This window comes from Eleutherodactylus coqui, chromosome 4, assembly GCF_035609145.1.
Source record: "Eleutherodactylus coqui strain aEleCoq1 chromosome 4, aEleCoq1.hap1, whole genome shotgun sequence".
Lineage (NCBI taxonomy): Eukaryota > Metazoa > Chordata > Amphibia > Anura > Eleutherodactylidae > Eleutherodactylus > Eleutherodactylus coqui.
In genome coordinates this window covers 63712522-63730923 of record NC_089840.1, presented here as the reverse complement: position 1 = coordinate 63730923, position 18402 = coordinate 63712522, and the positions used below count along the sequence as shown (strand labels likewise).

The 18402-nt window shown below is 47.4% G+C and overlaps 1 protein-coding gene across 1 annotated transcript in view; it reads left to right on the top strand.

The window, feature by feature from the left end:
- Window positions 1-18402, top strand: part of NSRP1 (nuclear speckle splicing regulatory protein 1) — a 47259-nt gene that overhangs the window by 1410 nt on the left and 27447 nt on the right. The window contains exon 2 of the mRNA XM_066599590.1: window positions 9578-9665. Coding sequence (XP_066455687.1) covers window positions 9578-9665 — 88 coding nt within the window. The remainder of the gene's footprint in view (window positions 1-9577; window positions 9666-18402) is intronic.

Here is an 18402-nt window from a genome sequence, read left to right as displayed (position 1 = left end):
AAATAAAAAATGCGTGCTTTTCAATTACCGCGGATCCTCCATGCAGATTCTGTCATCAGAATCCGCCCGTGTGTAGCCAGCCTTAGGCGAGACTCACAAAACTCGTGCGACTGTCAACTCCATGGAGTCATATACATAAGCGATGCTACAAGGTAAAAAATTGCTGCATATCTGGTTTTTTTATTTATTTTTTAAATTCTATATTTTATTTATTTTTTTGCGGCCCTTAGAATGCATTTGTTTTCAGTGGAACAGTCAAACACATCGCATACCGGGCACGTGAGTGTGATGTTTCCCATTGAAATCAATGGGAAACACTTGCCGATCCTCCTCCGACGAGCGTGAAAACAAGTGCTGGAGGATCGCAATTTCACAGAAGTAATGCAAGGTGTTTTTCCATTAAAAATATCGGTTTGGGTTTCTCAGCCCGATACCGCGCTCGTCCGTGTGAAGGTAGCCTCACCTTTGTCATGTTCCTTCAGTAAACCCCACAAGAAGAAGGGATCGGCTGGCGTTGGGTCTGATGACCTTGGTTGGACACAGGCTTCTCAAAACTAATTGGTTATCTAAATAACTTTAATTCCCCTTATGCGAGCATTAGATGTGCGGCACATTCCGCCATCTTGGTGAAAGTAACCTTCCGGTTGTCTTACTGAGGCCTCATGTACACGGGCGAAAATTCCGCACCGGGATTTGCCGCAGAACTTCCATCTGTGCCCGCTGCCATAGGATTGCATTAGGTAATGCAATCCTATGCAGACAGCCGTGATTTGACCGTGTGAAAACTCGCGCAGTAAACAAATCGCGGCATGTCCTATTTCTGTGTGAGCCTCGCAGAGGCCTGCACAGAAACGTCACCGCTGAGGCGCCGGCAAGGCACTGAGCATGTGCTAGCTGGGCGGCAGCCAACACATAGCAGAGTGGGGAGTGACGCCAGAGGAGGTGAGCCACAGTGGTCACTGCAGGGGCATGGCTCGCATCCTGCTGTGAGAATTCTCACAGCGGGATCCGACCTGGCCGTCTGCAGGAGGCCTAAGGCTATTTACACATTGGCAGCCACTTTGGTCGCTATCTTTACCCCTACATGTGCTATGTTCCCCTTTTGACCCATGTTACAAGCCTCTCACCAGCCAATCCAGAAACCTACTGCACACTGATGAGGAGCAAACACCCCGAAACAGCTGTCTGTGTATGGTTTTCTGGCTTGGTTTCCTATTCCCAGTCATTGTTTTACAGACTTGTTAAATGAAGGAATGCTGCTATGCAATAGGTGGCGCTGCAGAGGTATAGTTCCATCTTCCTTATTTGCATAAATTTCCCAGAGGAGCATGCACGGCCTTATAAGTCTCCTTCTGGGTGCTCTCCTTGGGGAGAGACGATCCCCCAACCTGTTCACCCCATAAGTGTCTCAGCACACGTTTTTGGTTGCTCTCCTTAAGGAGAGATGACACCCCTCTTGACCCATTTTCCCTTAGCGAATCAAAAAAAGAATAGGGCATTCTACGATTTATTTATTTAATTTTTACTCAATCTTTCCATTGGAGTTTTTTTGTTGTTTTTTTTAAAGCCCCCGTGTGTACTCCCATTCAAGTGAAGTAGTGCTATTTGTGTCCGATTTTAGTCTGCATGTGTAGAAGGTCCCTTATTCCTTCTGGACGTTTATAAGGCCGTATTTACACAACAAAGTACTCCATGTACGGACACACCCCTTTGACAATGGAAGTTTAAATACCCACTAGTTTTTTTCTTTAAACATTTCCTGGGTGAATAACAGAGGATCAGCACAATGCAGAGTTCTATAGGGGCCGTTCGCACGGCTCGGAATATTCCGCAGCAGCGTTGCAAAATATGCTGCCCCTGAATTACGCACCAAAATCTGAACTGCGGATTTTGATGCAGAATTGCCGGCAGGATTATACTATTTTCAATTCCGCACCAAAATGCGCCGTTAGCGGTGTGGATTTTGGGGCTCAATATCCCGTAGGAGGAATATTCCATCCTGTGTGAAAGGTCCCTAAAGGGAGAACATCCTGGAACTGTTGTCTCCTGGGGAGTGTAAGGCCGGCTTCACACATTCCGGGACTGTGGCAGAAGTTTTAGTACAAGCCACATGGAGAGATTCCCACGGAGCAGGAAGTTCCCCCGATGAATGTGCAGCGTTCTGAATCCACAGCATTTCTTTTTATGTTGCAGGTTTCATTCCTCGAAATACAAGGGTTAAAATCTGGAGCAGGTCCGTTACAACAACTGCTTCCAAATCTGCACAATTTAGGGGTGCTGCGCAAAGCCCACAAACGGCGATCGCTCTTTAACACTGGTGATTGCGATTTTTGCCGCAAGAAAATCACGGCAAAATCGCATATTTTTTCCCACGATTTTTGAGCATCAGCCCTGCTTTGTGTCACAAAAACATCGCTGCTACTTGCAATTTTCTTGCACTTTTTTTAGCGCCAAAGTCAATAGGCCTTTCGAATGTTAAAAACGCATCACCCGAAAATTGCATATTTGTGCTTTGTGATGCAATGAAAAGGAGGCTCCATAGTGAAACATGGGAGACAGGGCTTATTCTATGTATATCGGCCGGGTTTTCACGCCTGGACGATATACGTTGTCCCTCTCTGCAGGGGGAGGGGGCGGAGCAGTGCTCTGAGCTCCCGCCCCCTCTCCACTATTTACAATGGGAGGGGCGGGACAGGGGCAGAGCTGAGTTCCGCCCTGCTCCCTCCCATTGTAAATAGTGGAGAGGGGGTGGGAGCTCAGAGCACTGCTCCGCCCCCTCCCCCTGCAGAGAGGGACAACATATTTCGTCCGGGCGTGAAAACTCGGCCAGTATATGCACACATCGGAATAAGCCCATAAAAAATGCAAAACACACAAAGATAGGACATGCCGTGATTTTTTTCTCTCACAACATCGCATGAGTGAAAACATCGCGTATGTGAAGAAAACCATTAAAAATCACTGGTTTCATAATTCTGCGTTTTCACTCACTCTCGCATCGCGCAAAAAAACCCACAATTTCCTCTAAAGTGTGAAGGCGCCCCCTAAGTGTTCACTAACACAGACATGTCAAGAGGGCTGGAGGGGCATTAACCCTTGTGGAGAAAAAACTTTAAAAAAGTTAATGGAGCTGAAAAGTTGCCTTTCTGTGAAGCCGCACTTACCTGTGTGTTTAGGGCTTCAATGGCAGTTCTGTTTCTCTGATCCGTTTTTGGGGCAGAAAAACTAAATTAAAATGGAAATGAATGTTTCTGGTTTTCTTTCCCATCGATTTTAATGGGTTTTCAAAACCGGAAATCAAACGGAAAGCTTCCAGTTAGCGCCATCCTATTAGATTTCTGTAGTTTTGCAGGAGCAAATAGCGCGGTACTATTTATTTGTTCCCTCCTCCCCTCTCTCCCCCTGCCTGCCAGACAAAATAATTTGCAATGACACGCGCTGCGTCGCGGTGGGGAGGGGCCAAAAGAGGCACGTCGCAGTGGGGAGGAGCCAAAAACTGGGGCGAGTAACGAGCACCATCGAGTACACTAATACTTGGCTGAGTATGTTCTCTCAACTCTAATCACTGCCTCTTGCAATTTTCTCGTGCGATTTTGCCACCGTTTTTTTTTTTTACGTGAAAAACAATAGGACTTCCTAATGTTAAAAATGCATCACATCGCACTAAAATCGCAAGTTCGTGCTTTGCGATGCGATAAAAAGAAGGTTCCATAAGTCAACATGGGAGATGACACCCTGCTCACCCTTCCCCCCGGAAAGGCTACCCAAAACCTACTTATTTACTGCAAAGTGCAAACATGTCAGGGGGCGGGGCTTATCACGACGTACGATTTTACCCCCGTCGTTCTAAAAAGGACAGGGCTGCTTCAAAATACACAGGGTGCAGATTCTGACTGCTATTCGGATGCGGAAATACTGCAGAATTTTCCATGGAAATTTCTGCTGAGGACCTTCTGCAGCATTTCTGCCACGTGTAAACATACCCCACGTAATAGTGACACGCCACAGCGGCCCCAGTGGTAATGGTGACCTCCCACAGCGGCCCCAGTGGTAATGGTGACCTCGCACAGCGGCCCCCAGTGGTAATAGTGACCTCCCACAGCGGCCCCCAGTGGTAATGGTGACCTCCCACAGCGGCCCCCAGTGGTAATGGTGACCTCCCACAGCGGCCCCCAGTGGTAATGGTGACCTCCCACAGCGGCCCCCAGTGGTAATGGTGACCTCCCACAGCGGCCCCCAGTGGTAATGGTGACCTCCCACAGCGGCCCCCAGTGGTAATGGTGACCTCCCACAGCGGCCCCAGTGGTAATGGTGACCTCCCACAGCGGCCCCAGTGGTAATGGTGACCTCCCACAGCGGCCCCCAGTGGTAATGGTGACCTCCCACAGCGGCCCCCAGTGGTAATGGTGACCTCCCACAGCGGCCCCAGTGGTAATGGTGACCTCCCACAGCGGCCCCCAGTGGTAATGGTGACCTCCCACAGCGGCCCCCAGTGGTAATGGTGACACCCCACAGCGGCCCCCAGTGGTAATGTTGACCTCCCACAGCGGCCCCCAGTGGTAATGGTGACCTCCCACAGCGGCCCCCAGTGGTAATGGTGACCTCCCACAGCGGCCCCCAGTGGTAATGGTGACCTCCCACAGCGGCCCCCAGTGGTAATGGTGACCTCCCACAGCGGCCCCAGTGGTAATGGTGACCTCCCACAGCGGCCCCCAGTGGTAATGGTGACCTCCCACAGCGGCCCCCAGTGGTAATGGTGACCTCCCACAGCGGCCCCCAGTGGTAATGGTGACCTCCCACAGCGGCCCCCAGTGGTAATGGTGACCTCCCACAGCGGCCCCCAGTGGTAATGGTGACCTCCCACAGCGGCCCCCAGTGGTAATGGTGACACCCCACAGCGGCCCCCAGTGGTAATGTTGACCTCCCACAGCGGCCCCCAGTGGTAATGTTGACCTCCCACAGCGGCCCCCAGTGGTAATGGTGACCTCCCACAGCGGCCCCCAGTGGTAATGGTGACCTCCCACAGCGGCCCCCAGTGGTAATGGTGACCTCCCACAGCGGCCCCCAGTGGTAATGGTGACCTCCCACAGCGGCCCCCAGTGGTAATGGTGACCTCCCACAGCGGCCCCCAGTGGTAATGGTGACCTCCCACAGCGGCCCCCAGTGGTAATGGTGACCTCCCACAGCGGCCCCCAGTGGTAATGGTGACACCCCACCGCGGCCCCCAGTGGTAATGGTGACACCCCACAGCGGCCCCCAGTGGTAATGGTGACACCCCACAGCGGGCCCCCAGTGGTAATGGTGACACCCCACAGCGGCCCCCAGTGGTAATGGTGACACCCCACAGCGGCCCCCAGTGGTAATGGTGACACCCCACAGCGGCCCCCAGTGGTAATGGTGACACCCCACAGCGGCGCCCAGTGGTAATGGTGACATCCACCTCTGCTCAGCGCTGCTGCTGGCGCCAATCCTACGTGCACACTGGAGGATCCCGTCTGTACACAGTCAGACAGAGTTTAATGTGGTGTGCACACAGTCTTAAGCCCCAACGTCCACAGGCAGGTTTGAATTGCGGAATCCGCACTTAATATCCGCAGTTCAAGCCACCCATAGGGAAGCATGGACGCCCACACTTCAATTTACCAATGCGGATTTGTTTTCCGGATTTCTTATTCGGAAAACAAATTGCAGCACTTTCCATTTTAATGCGTTTCCCGCACAGACGGCTTCCATTGAAGTCAGTGGAAACTGTCCGATCCGTGGATTCCGTGGGAAAAGCAGAAGTTTGAAAAAAAAATGTGCTGGCCGGTACTTCCGCACGCGTCGCAGTACAGAAAAAAGTAGACTCGGACAGGTAAGCAGGATACTGGGCCATGGGCAGACTCGGACAGGTAAGCAGGGTACTGGGCCATGGGCAGGGTCGGACAGGTAAGCAGGGTACTGGGCCATGGGCAGGGTCGCATTCTGCTGCGGGCTCCTGCATGCGGAATCCGACCCGCCTGTGAACATGAACCCTAATGCCTCTCTTACACAGGCGCTTTTTACCGCGATCAGTGCGGCGTTCTGAGCGCCATGCTAATCGCGGTATAACACTCCCATTGTTTCCAATGAAGCCTAGCAGACATCCATTCAATCGAGTGGAGTGCGTCCTATTTTTTGCGTTTCACGCACCTCATCAATAATGAGGCATGCTAAACTAACGTAAGATCGCAGCGCTTCTGTGTGAAGGAGGCTTTAGGCTTCTATTGTCCGGCCATAAACACATGACTACCGTAAAGGACACCAGTTTGGGTTTGGAATACATTTGCGAGGTTTGTGGTTGGACCTCTTCTATAGGGGGCTGTACACGTTCTACACATTTCAGCACTAGTAATACTTGTAATGTGCGCTCCTGGCAGGCCACAAACGTGGTGCGACCATACAGAGCCTAGTTTTGTCTGTACTTAACGTCAGTGTCCTGCAGGGGGCAGCAGTAGTCAACATATTCCAACCGTATGCATTAAACTAATATATTGTGTGAGCTTCCTTATAACCGTTACCAATGTTAGCACATAGGTGAGCAATAATGTAAAGCGAGCGTACACAAAGCACATTACCGCAAAAGTCTAAAAGTGCCTTTAGATGGAATGATTATTGTTCAAACTATCGAAAGTGAATGGTAATTATTGGGTTTAAACACGAGCCAACGTCTGAACGACGAATGAGAATCGTTCGCTTTTCGCCCGTTGTTCATTTTCTGCGGGCATAAAATCCATTGTTGGCTCGTTCACTGATCGTTCAGTCCTCTCAGTCACTTATACAGCAGATGTGAAAGACCGAACGACCCAACGACGTATCTGCCTGTATGAACAGACTGCGCGAGAGCCAACGAGTTAGCGGTGACGTCACTCGCATGTCCACTTGGTCAAATCAGAATTAGCTTGTCTAGAAGCAGCCTCGGGCTAACTTCACACGGGCGATCATGGCCTGATATCGCGCTCGCCAACATGCGATTTTCCCGCGCATGCGAGGTGTTTGTATATCAAGACCGCCTTGCATCACTTCCGGGAGCTGTCGGCTGCGGCGGAGGATCGCGGAGTTGCTCCCATTGTTTTCAATGGGCAGACTTCGTATCGTACTGCGTGCACCCAGGACACGGTGTGCTGCTGCCGCCGACCCCATTGAAGGCAATGAGCACAACCGAAGATAGGACATCGCTCAAGTGTATGACCCCATTGAAAACAATGCTATGGGAGTGCACAGTGTGCAGCCAGCGGTCTGACTTTAGGGGGGCGACTGCGCTGGATCAGGGAGCTGTGCAAGTATAAAAAATATCCCCCACGGACTCCAGGGAACCTGCCGTGTGAGCACCATGGTTTATGGTTGTTCTACCTGGTAACCGGTCTCCTTTATAGGGGATCTGTGACCATATATTTGCAGTCCTCTCTGAGAGCAGCATAAGGCAGCGCCAGGCACGCCAATTGCAGTGATATGTCTGCTGTATGTGTCTGTGCCGTAGTTTGAGAAAAAATGTCATTTTATTAATAGCAGCACATGCATAGAGGACTACAGGAAGTAGTCGTTGATATTCATGAGCTGCAGCTAGCCCTGCGCACCCCACCTACAGCCACTGATTGCAGAGCAATGGGCAGAGAGCAGCCAATCAGTGGCTGCAGGATCAGCTGGGCAGGGCTAGTCTACAGCTCATGAATATCGAAGACTACTTCCTGTAGTCCACTATGTTATGTTTGTGCTACTACGTAGCAGTAAAACATGTCACTGATCAGCGAGCCTGTCACTACCTTGTACTGCTCTCAGCGAGGACTGCAAAAAGATGGTTACTATAAGGTCCACACAGGAAATGCCGCTGATTTCACTACGTCCTTTCATAGACTTTACAAATCTCATCCGCATGTGGAGTTTCCCCTTGGAAATTAAAATCCGCAGCGTATCAATTACTTTTACGGATTTTTTTTTTTTTTTTTTTTTTTCCATTGCAAATTTAACCTTTTTCAATGTAATGGTGGAACCTCCTGGTGAATCCACACAAAAATCTGCATGTAACCTGTGGGTTTTGCAATGGATTCACTTTAGATCTGTGGTGGACAATTTCATCATGTATAGCTCTACGCTAATACCCCCTCCCTTTATAGGAAGCAGTCATAGCAAGCCCCCTCTTCCCCACTAGGAACTGCCCCCCTTACAGCTTCCCCTGTACTCCTGTCACTTGTCAAAACAGGCCCCTGCAATACTTAGTAGTCAATGCAGCTCTTCTTTCATTGGTGATCACAGCAGACCTCCTCCCCTCACATAGTAGTCACAGCAAGACCTCTCCTCCTCCTTACATATTTCACTTCTGCACCACTCCGCAGCTTGCAGAAAGCGACATACTTCCAGCCTATTGCTGATTGCTACATATATGTTTGCCCCCTGGGGGACATTCCTAAAAGCTTTTATTATGCCACAAATTTTTGCACAAAATTTTGTAACTTTTCAGCACTTTGCGCCACTTTTGTCGAAAGCAGCCGGGGTTTGTGAGGAGGTGGCGTCACCACCCAGGACTGACTCATCTGTTTATAATTTACGCCAGAATCTGGCCTAAATCACACCAGGAATATACGGCGTACATTTCAGTGTAGGCGCATAGAGGTGCCGAGGTGCCTAATATATACAGGGGTGTACGGCTCCTAATGCCAGTCTGGGATACTTAGATCTCACTTCTTGTTTTTGAGGAGACATTGAAGGGGTAGTGCAAGTTGCAATAATCCCAACTTAATGCTTCTTGTAGAGATGCCATGTGCAAACTTGGAGGTAAGTGAGAGGCGTAATGACGGAGGTAGCAAAGTGTGAGCGACAGACGACCAGAATGATAACTGTACTCACATGGTTATCTCTGTTAGACTAAACTTGTGCAGTGTGACCTGAAGAACCCCTCCAAGGTGCTTCATTACACAGCTACATTCGGCTCTTCTCTCTATCCGCGCTTCTGGCGTTCTACATCCAGCGGAGCTCGTCAAATGAAGGAGTTTGAGCGTTATGTACAGAATAGAATATAGGACAAAGGGCGGGCGAAGACCCGCAGCACATAGAGCTAATATATAGCGGCTAGCCGGGCTCCCACTGTATTTGTACTGTATTGTGTATGTTACTGTTTCCAAGTTCATTGTCAGCCCGACATGCTACAATTCAATGCATTGGATTCTAGTTTTATAAGAGCGAGAGAGTTCATTTGGTCGCTTCCATAACTTCAACACTTTTCATCGGAGCATCCTTTTGTAGGAGACACACTTCCAGAATTGGGGCTACAAGTTGTAGCCCCCCCCCTTTTAAAAAGAGCAGCTTCCAAAAGTGGACAATGGATATACAGCTTACTACTTCCAATTAGGTGTATTCTGTAAACTAGACTAGATGCGTGTTGACTACTCGCACTGCCACTTTCAGACTATAGCAAGTAGTCTGATTTGCACAGACTGAGCATTTCGGGCTTTTAAAAACAATGTCTTGAAGATGTCTTGATTATAAAATTGACTATACTTATGTTAAAGTATATAGGTTTTACCTATTATTAACATCCTGATCTTTTTTTTTTTTTTCACAGGTATGGACTTATTCTTCCCAAGAAACTGCAACAGAAAAATGTTTGTGTGCCCAAACATTCAGCCTTTGCAGACGATTCTGATGAGGAGGTAAGAGTAACGCACTAGTAGTGAGCAGTCAACTATCCAGACTGTGCTTTACTGATACCAGTGACCATATACCACAAGGCACATGTGATAAAGTGGTGTGGCATTCACAACATGAAGGGATGACTGCAGTTGGGATAGGCTCCTCATAGGGTGAATGCACACGGACGATTTGAATTGCGGAATCCGGAGCGGACGACCATCCGCAGTACAGTGGGATTCCGCTGCGGGCTCCCAAATGCGGAATCCGACCCGCCTGTGTGCATGCGGCTTTAGACAGCACAATCTCGTTTGCACAAGATCACCAGCTCATTCGCTATCGTGCAGCCTGTTCAGACAGGCAGATTCATCATTGACTCATTCAATCGTTCACTTCTCATTCGGTGTTTCACATTCGCTATGTGAAACACTGAAGAGGAAGTGTTTAAATGGAATGACAAGTTAACGAGCCAACCATGATTTGTCTGCCTGCAGAAACCGCACGAACGATGAGCGAACGATTCTTTTTCGTCGTTGCCTTGCGTTTAGACTGAACCGTTATCGTTCACTTTGTTCATTTGGACAAGTTTGCGTTGCTGCGATTTTTGTGCGATGTGATTTTAACATTAGAAAGTCCCATTGACAGTAAAAAAAAACAAAACAACGTTGCGAAATCCCAGCGAAAAAAAACAAACGCTAGTGGGTAAAAGCCCTTAGTCATATCTAGTTTGATAGCTATACACTGAGGGTGCCTGTCCACGGGCGTGGTTTCGCCGGCGAATCACGTCGGCCAAAGCTTTTCATAGCATTGCTATGGAAAGCGCCGTCTCCATGTCCTTGAGCGGAGAATCACTGCCATTCTCCGCTCGTGGCGGGCAATTCGCAGCATGCTGCGAATTGCCCCGATCCTCTGCGGTGAGCCTATCCATCAGATTAGGCTGACCGCGGAAATTCGTGTGCGGCTCCTGCTCCCGAGCAGCGGCTCCCATGGCGTAGATCTGCCGCGGGACTTTGCAACGCCCGTGAACAGGGGGCCTTAAAGGGGTTGTCCCGCGGCAGCAAGTGGGGTTATACACTTCTGTATGGCCATATTAATGCACTTTGTAATGTACATTGTGCATTAAATATGAGCCATACAGAAGTTATCAAAAGTTTTTCACTTACCTGCTCCGTTGCTGGCGTCCTCGTCTCCATGGTTGCCGTCTAATTTTCGCCGTCTAATGGCCAAATTAGACGCGCTTGCGCAGTCCGGGTCTTCTGCTCTTCTCAATGGGGCTCGGTGTAGCTCCGCCCCGTCACAGGCCGATTCCAGCCAATCAGGAGGCTGGAATCGGCAATGGACCGCACAGAAGAGCTGCGGTCCACGGAGGTAGAAGATCCTGGCGGCCATCTTCACCGGGTAAGTAAGAAGTCACCGGAGCGCGGGGATTAAGGTAAGCGCTGTCCGGTGTTCTTTTTTAACCCCTGCATCGGGGTTGTCTCGCACCGAACGGGGGGGGGGTTGAAAAAAAAAAAAAACTGTTTCGGCACGGGACAACCCCTTTAAGCTTCAAACCAAGTTTCATGTATGTCAGGCTCAAAGAGGTCTATGGACCCATTATACATATGAATCGACAGCATTTCCCAACATGCAATTGCAGGAAAAAGTAACCTAGATTTTTGCATTGTTTACTAATAAAATGTGGTTTGATTGTTATTTAAAGGTCCTTTTACACGATAATTAGGCCTGAATGTTCCTCCGAATACTCGTTTGCCTGACAATTGGGCCATGTAAAGGGACCCACAATCAGCTGATGAATGATCACTTAGTTTCAGCAGGCATAAAAAATGTTCGCTGATCAGGGGAACATCTCCGTGTGAAAATGCGTGTCGATTGGCTCTCGTTACATCGGGCCGAGAGCTGGGCTCATCTAAAGGGACCTTTTGCCACAATTGTAGACAAACTTAATCTAATTAAACTTAAGTACTCGGTACCGTTCCTATCTTTCAGGACTCATTCAAACAAATGAATTTTTCGCACCGCTAGCAGCGCACAGAACGCTCTTCTATTAGGGACCAACAGGTTTCTATAGAAACGTTCACACGAGAGAATGTTAGGCTCGCGAAACGATGCGCACTTAACAAAGATAGGACATGCGAGTGGTCGCACGTAGCTCTGTGGTCTGCACAAAAGATAACACATGTCCTATCTTTGCTGCGTGCTTTTCATAGCTTCGAAGCAGCCTGTTCACACGATCTTTACAGCGCTGTCAGCAGCGATCTTTTTGCACTGCTAGCAGCGCGAAAATTACGTTCGTCTGAACGAGCCCTTATTGAGCACATTGAGTAATACATTCACAGTGAAGGAAGAAAAAGTAAGTGAACCATTAAATTTAATAACATGTAGATCCCTCTTTAGCAGCAATCACCTCCACCAAACATTGCTGAGGAGCAATTTTGGATGTGCAAATGTATTTCAGCTCATCAATATTTCTGGGATGCCTTGCATGCACATTCCTCTTCAGGTCATGTCTTAGCATCTTTATAGGATTTCTGCTCCTTTGAAGTCTACTGCATACGGCTCATTGTACCTTGACTGTGTACGTCAATTACATCGTGGATCTTTTTACATGTTAAACAACCCTGATTCTGGTTCAGGTGGGGCACGTCTGGAGCGTGGTATACGCGATTTCGAACTACATGGACCTGTTTTCATGCTGATCTCTTGGCAGTAGGAGGAAGTTCTTCTTTTCAGAACCGTTTGTTCTTCACTAAAGTAAAGTGAGTTAGAGGGCAGAAGATTCGCCCGTTTTTAAAGCCCCTGAGCTGTGAAGGATACTACTTTGTCATAACAAAGGTGATTCATTCTTTGGGTTTCCTCCAAAGCTGGGAAGTTTCTGAGGACCACAAAGCCAAGTGTAATGTTTATATCAAGAGAAAACCCAGCATGTGACGTACTTGGCACTCAGGGCTGAGAAGCTTAATGTTACCGATGTAATCATAGTTAATTGTTACATATTCCGAGCCGCTTATATAGAGGTGTACGTTGTCAGGAACACACGTTGGCTGCTTGGGGAACTTACCTGCACACGTCCGGCACCTTGATATTGTAATATGAAGTGCTGTTAAAATTGGGCATGGCTTTTTACCTGAAATTCGTTTTTTTAAAAATCGGGACGTTTAAATGGGCTTTCCGGAACTTGGCTATTGATGACCTATCTGCAGGATAGGTAATCAGTAGATGATCGGCTCAGGTCCTCCAACAGGATCCCTTCTGATCAGCCGATATCGGGCCGGCTTGCATTTCAGACAGACCTGGAAGCAGATGCCGTCCGTTTTAGTAAAGTGATGCACATGTGATGCGCCCGGCTCTCCACTATTGCTAATAGAACTGTAGAACATGGCACCCTGGTGCAACCGCCAGACAATTGGCACGGGGAAGAATTTGAATGGAGTGGAGATAAAAAGTTTGTCACTGGGATATCCTATTAACCCTTTCCAATCCACTGTCTGACGTCTTCCTACATTCTGATCGAAGCTTGTACAGCTGCAATGTCAGAAGACGTCCAACAGGGTATTCTTACCGTCTATTGCCAGCCACTCTGCTGTTGGAGCCTCTCTGGCACACACACACTGGCTTTAGCCAGCAGATGGCACTGTTGTATAACAGCAAAAGAGAAAGCCTTCTAGGAAACCCTGAATCTAAAATTGGATTGGAAAGGGTTAATGCATTTCCCATTGTAATCATTTATTAGGCAATCTTTCAAGTTTTGTAATGATGGTGGTAGATACAACCATACAAATGTTCTAGCTATACAGTAACATAGCCTGTAAGGCTGAAAAAAGGACATATGCCATCCAGTTCAGCATGTTGTTTTTCAGTGTTGATCCAGAGGAAGGCAAAACAGTTGATGAGGTAGAAGCCAATTTTCCTCATCTTAAAGGGGTTGTCTAGTTCTTAACTTTTGATAGCTTGTGTGCAGGATAGGCCATCGATAGTAGATCAACGGGTTTCTGATACTTAGGACACCCACTGATCAGCTGTTTGCTGGGCCATTGTGCTCATGCACTGAGTTGATTTTTGCAGGATGCAGACAACTCCGTTCCCACTGCAGTGGTCAGGTTTGGTATTACAGGCCATTCACTTCCATGGGACCTTGGCTTTATTACCAAATCTGGCCACTGCAGTTGGAATAGAGCTGCCTGCTTCTTGCAGAAATCGGCTCAGTGCATGAGCACACTGGCCTGGCAAACAGCTGATCAGTGGGAGTCCCAGGTGGTGGGTAGGATTAAAGATAGGCCAGCAATAGTTTGCTCCCTTTAACAAAAAATTTCTTCCCGACTCCAAACTGGCAATCAGAATAGTACTTGGTTCACCTACCCTTCTGAAGTAATTAGTGACTATAACATGTAATATTGTAATGCTAAAGTAAGGCGTCCAGGACCCTTTTGTACGCTTTTATGGTATTCACCATCACCACGTCCTCCATAAGAGAGTTCCAAAGTCTCACTGCTCTTACAGTAAAGAACCCCCTTCTATATCGGTGTAGAAACCTTCTTTCCTCTAGATGTATAGGATGCCCCCTTGTTACAGTCACAGTCTTCAGTTGAAATAGATGATGGGAGTGAAAAACTCTAAACGGACCCCGTTGACTATAATGGGGTCCGTTTGGTTTCACTTCAGCTGCCTGGCATTTAATCGAAGAAGAAACGCTGCATGTAGCTCTAATTTTTCCGTTATTTTGTGCCGGATCTGTGACGGACCCTCTGAATGGAGGTTGCAGTGCAGATGTGAAGACGGCCTAATTATTGCAGGCATAGATTAATGTGCAACTTCACACTTAATGTATTTATTGCATGTGCACTTGTGTAGGAGGGTCTGCCTACACGGGTCTTGCACGCCATGTACCCATCCGTGCCAGGTGGTTCAGTGATGGTATATGGGTAGGTATCCAGCTTTCCTGTCCATGTGAAGGCTATTTAGCCCAAAGAGAGGTTTCTGTGGAGCTAGGAACCCATCCCTCAGCATTTGCCTGGACATGGCGGATGGGGCTACATAGTTTGATCAAATTGTTCGCCAGGAACTTGCATTTTTTTATGCGGGTGGTATAAACTAAAGTTGTGCAATTCAGTGCAGATATTAAGTGTGTATGACTAGTGCTGAAACACATGTTTGTCTGGTCTTCCTATTACTTCTTTGTAAGTCATATAGACGGTTTCTGCTACGGCATACATTGGGAGATATAGCATGGTGGCTGGATGCAGGCCTGAGCATTGCCGCATGGACTGCTGTAGGACTCTTGTCTGTGGAACAACATCTTAGTGTTACTGTTTATGTCTTGATAATGAATGATTCCCAGTGACGTATGTAGGAGGTCAATGTACACTAAATTGGGGCTGTTCTGACATTATTAGCACTAGGTTCAAATTCCTTTGTAGAGTAATGCGTTTCAATGGAGGAGGTCAAATTCCATCCCCTTCGCAGAAGAAACTTTAATGAACACTAAGTCAGCCGGCATTCTCCTCCTTGGGTTTCGAAAGTGTTAACGACTGCAGAACTTTTCCTTTCACTTTATCTGATTTATCAGAAATAATAAAACCATGTTTATAACAGAAGATTGATAAGATGGTAATATATTCAGACATTAAAAAAGATAGATTAAAGCATAACTCCAGATTAGAGTTGTTGTTTTTGATCCCCTGTGACATGTACGAGCTCCATCCACAGGACTGATTAAGGCAAATGGGTGTCATGAGGAGCGTCTCCCTATTATTAGTGGTGGGCGCTATGCAAAACCATATTTCATAGCTGCACCCACCCCATTGATTATAGTCTAGTGTTGGTGGGTACTCATACAGAGAAGAGAGTCATCCAGTTGGAACAAGTGCTTTAACCCTTTCCAATCCACTGTCTGACGTCTGAAGACATTCTGATTGAAGGCTGTACAGCTCCGATGTTGGAAGACGTCCGGCAGGGTATTTTTACTGTATATTACTGGCTGCTCTGCTGTCGGGGGCGTCTACAACATGTCACATACCGCAGTACTGGCTCTAGACAGCAGATGGTGCCATTGTATAATGGCAGAAAGAGAAAGCCCCCTAGGAAACCCTGAATCCAAAATGACATTTCTGTGGGAGCCTCTGCGAGACCCACACAGAAATAGAACATGCCCCGATTTGATTTCCGCGTGTGATTTCACGGGGACAAATTGATCTAATGCAGTCCTATGGCAGCGGGCACGGGCGGAAATTCTGTGGGAAATCCTGATGCGCAATTTCCGCCCATGTGCAGGGGGCCGTATTCAGAGAACAGACCACCTGCTGTTCTCCGAATGTAGCTCCTGGTGGCTCACATGCATTATTAAGCTACTAATTGGCATTAGTACCAATTAGTACTTTATTCAAAATAATCGCTCAAAAGCCATCTTTTGAGCAATCATCTTTGTGTGTAAAAGGGCCTTTAGACACACTGTAGTAATAATCTTTATTTGTATAGCGCCAAGCTATTCCACAGCGCTTTGAAAGCATAGGGAACACAAACAATATGACAATATATGTGGTATTCACTTATTTGGAAACAAACAGGGTGGGGTGATCCGGGAGGTGCAGGGTCAGGAGATGAGGCACAGGGGAGCACAAACAATGCAGGAGGATAGTAACATGTGGTATTCAGTAAGTGGGAAACAACCAGGGAAGGGGTAATAAGGAGGTGTAGTGGCCAGATATGTGCTTAATATTTACTATTCAGGAATGAGACTGTTTCATTGGCAATATCATAAAAGCATCATTGTGCAGCATAAGAGATGAGCGAGTATACTCGCTAAGGCACATTACTCGAGCGAGTAGTGCCTTAGCCGAGTATCTCCCCACTCGTCTGTAAAGATTCAGGGGCCGGCGCGGGTGACAGGTGAGTTGCGACGGGGAGAGGGGGGGGAGAGAGAGATCTCCCCGCCGCCCCCCGCCGGCCCCGAATCTTTAGAGACGAGCGGGAGGATACTCGGCTAAGGCACTGCTCGCTCGAGTAGTTAGCCTTAGCGAGTATAATCGCTCATCTCTATGCAGCATCTTTCCATAGAAGCCTGTGTTCTGTTGTTACTCCTCCTAGAAATTCGCAAAAGTGACACCTTTGTGTTACAATTCCTTTTGTCAAGTCTGTGTCCCTACAGTCAGATATTTCCTGCGCATTTTGGACAATGTCAAACCTACAAACTTATTCATAAATTTCTAGGAGGAGTAACAGAGGAACGGCACAATGTAAAGTTTTTAATGAAGTGGCACGGGCTTATTCCATACAATGCCTTCTTGGTGATATGCAAATGGGAAGATGGAACAATACCTCTTCAGCGTCACCTATTGGAAGTTGGCATTCCTGCAAGTCAGTGTTAAACTTTTTAAACAAGTGATGAAGACTGGGAATTGTAAGCCAAACCAGAATAACCATACACAGGCAGCTGTTTAAGAGTGATTGTTCCTCATCAGTGTGTGAGAGGCCCATAGACGTGGGTCAAGAAGGGTAACATTTCTCCTTCAGGAGGGCTTCTAGGAGGTGTGTAAGGAGACTTATAAGACCATCCATGCTCCTCTGGGATATATGCAAATGGCACGATGGAACAATAGGTGGCGCTGCAGAGGTATTGTTCCATCTTTTCATCTGCATATTTCCCAGAGGAGCACGGATGGCCTTATAAGTCTCCTCACTCACCTTTTAGGTGTTCTCCTTAATCGGAAACGATACCCTTCCTTAGTGATGGTACACCTTAAGACCGTATGCACATGCTCTAAAAATTTCCCCAAATTATGGCCTATTTAAAAAAAACAGTGCATTGGCCATCAACCATACCATTTTATTATTTTCAATGACAATTCTCAAACTTTCTTGTCACTACACGAAAACTTCAGCCGGCCGAGCCGAGGCGCATCAACAGCGATGACGGCTGTTATAGAAACTCTTTATTAAAATGTGGAGAGCAAAGGGAGAAAATACAAGGTAATAAGACCTCCTGCTCACCGGGCCTTGAACACATTCAGAGCTTGATGCTATCAACTTTTCTTTTTCTCCCTTTTGCTTACTTAATATCACATTTTTATTAGTAAGGTATTAATTCCAGGCGTTTAGGAGATAAGGGGCAGCGCTGCGGGAGAGATTCATTTCCTGAGACTTATCAGTGGGCCGAGCATCTGTCTCCGAGCATTGTGTTTATAACCAGCGCTCTAATAAAGTCCAGCCAGGGGACTGCTCACACTTCACCGCGATCCCATCACTGATATATTGGCCGTGTTTTTCTCAGAAACAAGGCCTGTTATTCAGATCCGAAGACAATTACTGTTTGCTTTGTTGATTAGTCTTGCAGGTCTGCTAGCAATATTGGGACAGATTCAGGAAGAACTAGTCGTTTTCAGTCCCTTCAGTTGTAGGACTTGCGTAACTTTTTAGTAATGCATGCGGTACTTTACTTCAGATTTGGAAAAATCCCAAGAAGCAGGTAATTCTGTTGGTCTCTAAGACATCTACTGCCTTGGCCTCAGCAGTGGTCTCGCATGAAAAGTCTATGGTACAGAAGAAGTAGTCACAACTTGTGCCCGAGGGGCCCAAAAACTTCTCTTCCATATAAGAAGGCATCGGTAAATGGCACATGGTAGGTGTGACCCTGTTAAAAGATTTTGTGTTGAGGTCCAAGCCCTTCGAAGAATGTAGTTGTAATGTGACTAGGTCTTACTTATATAGATATAGGATTAAACACGTGTCTTTTTAAAAAAACAACTTTCTATACGTCTTTGTTTA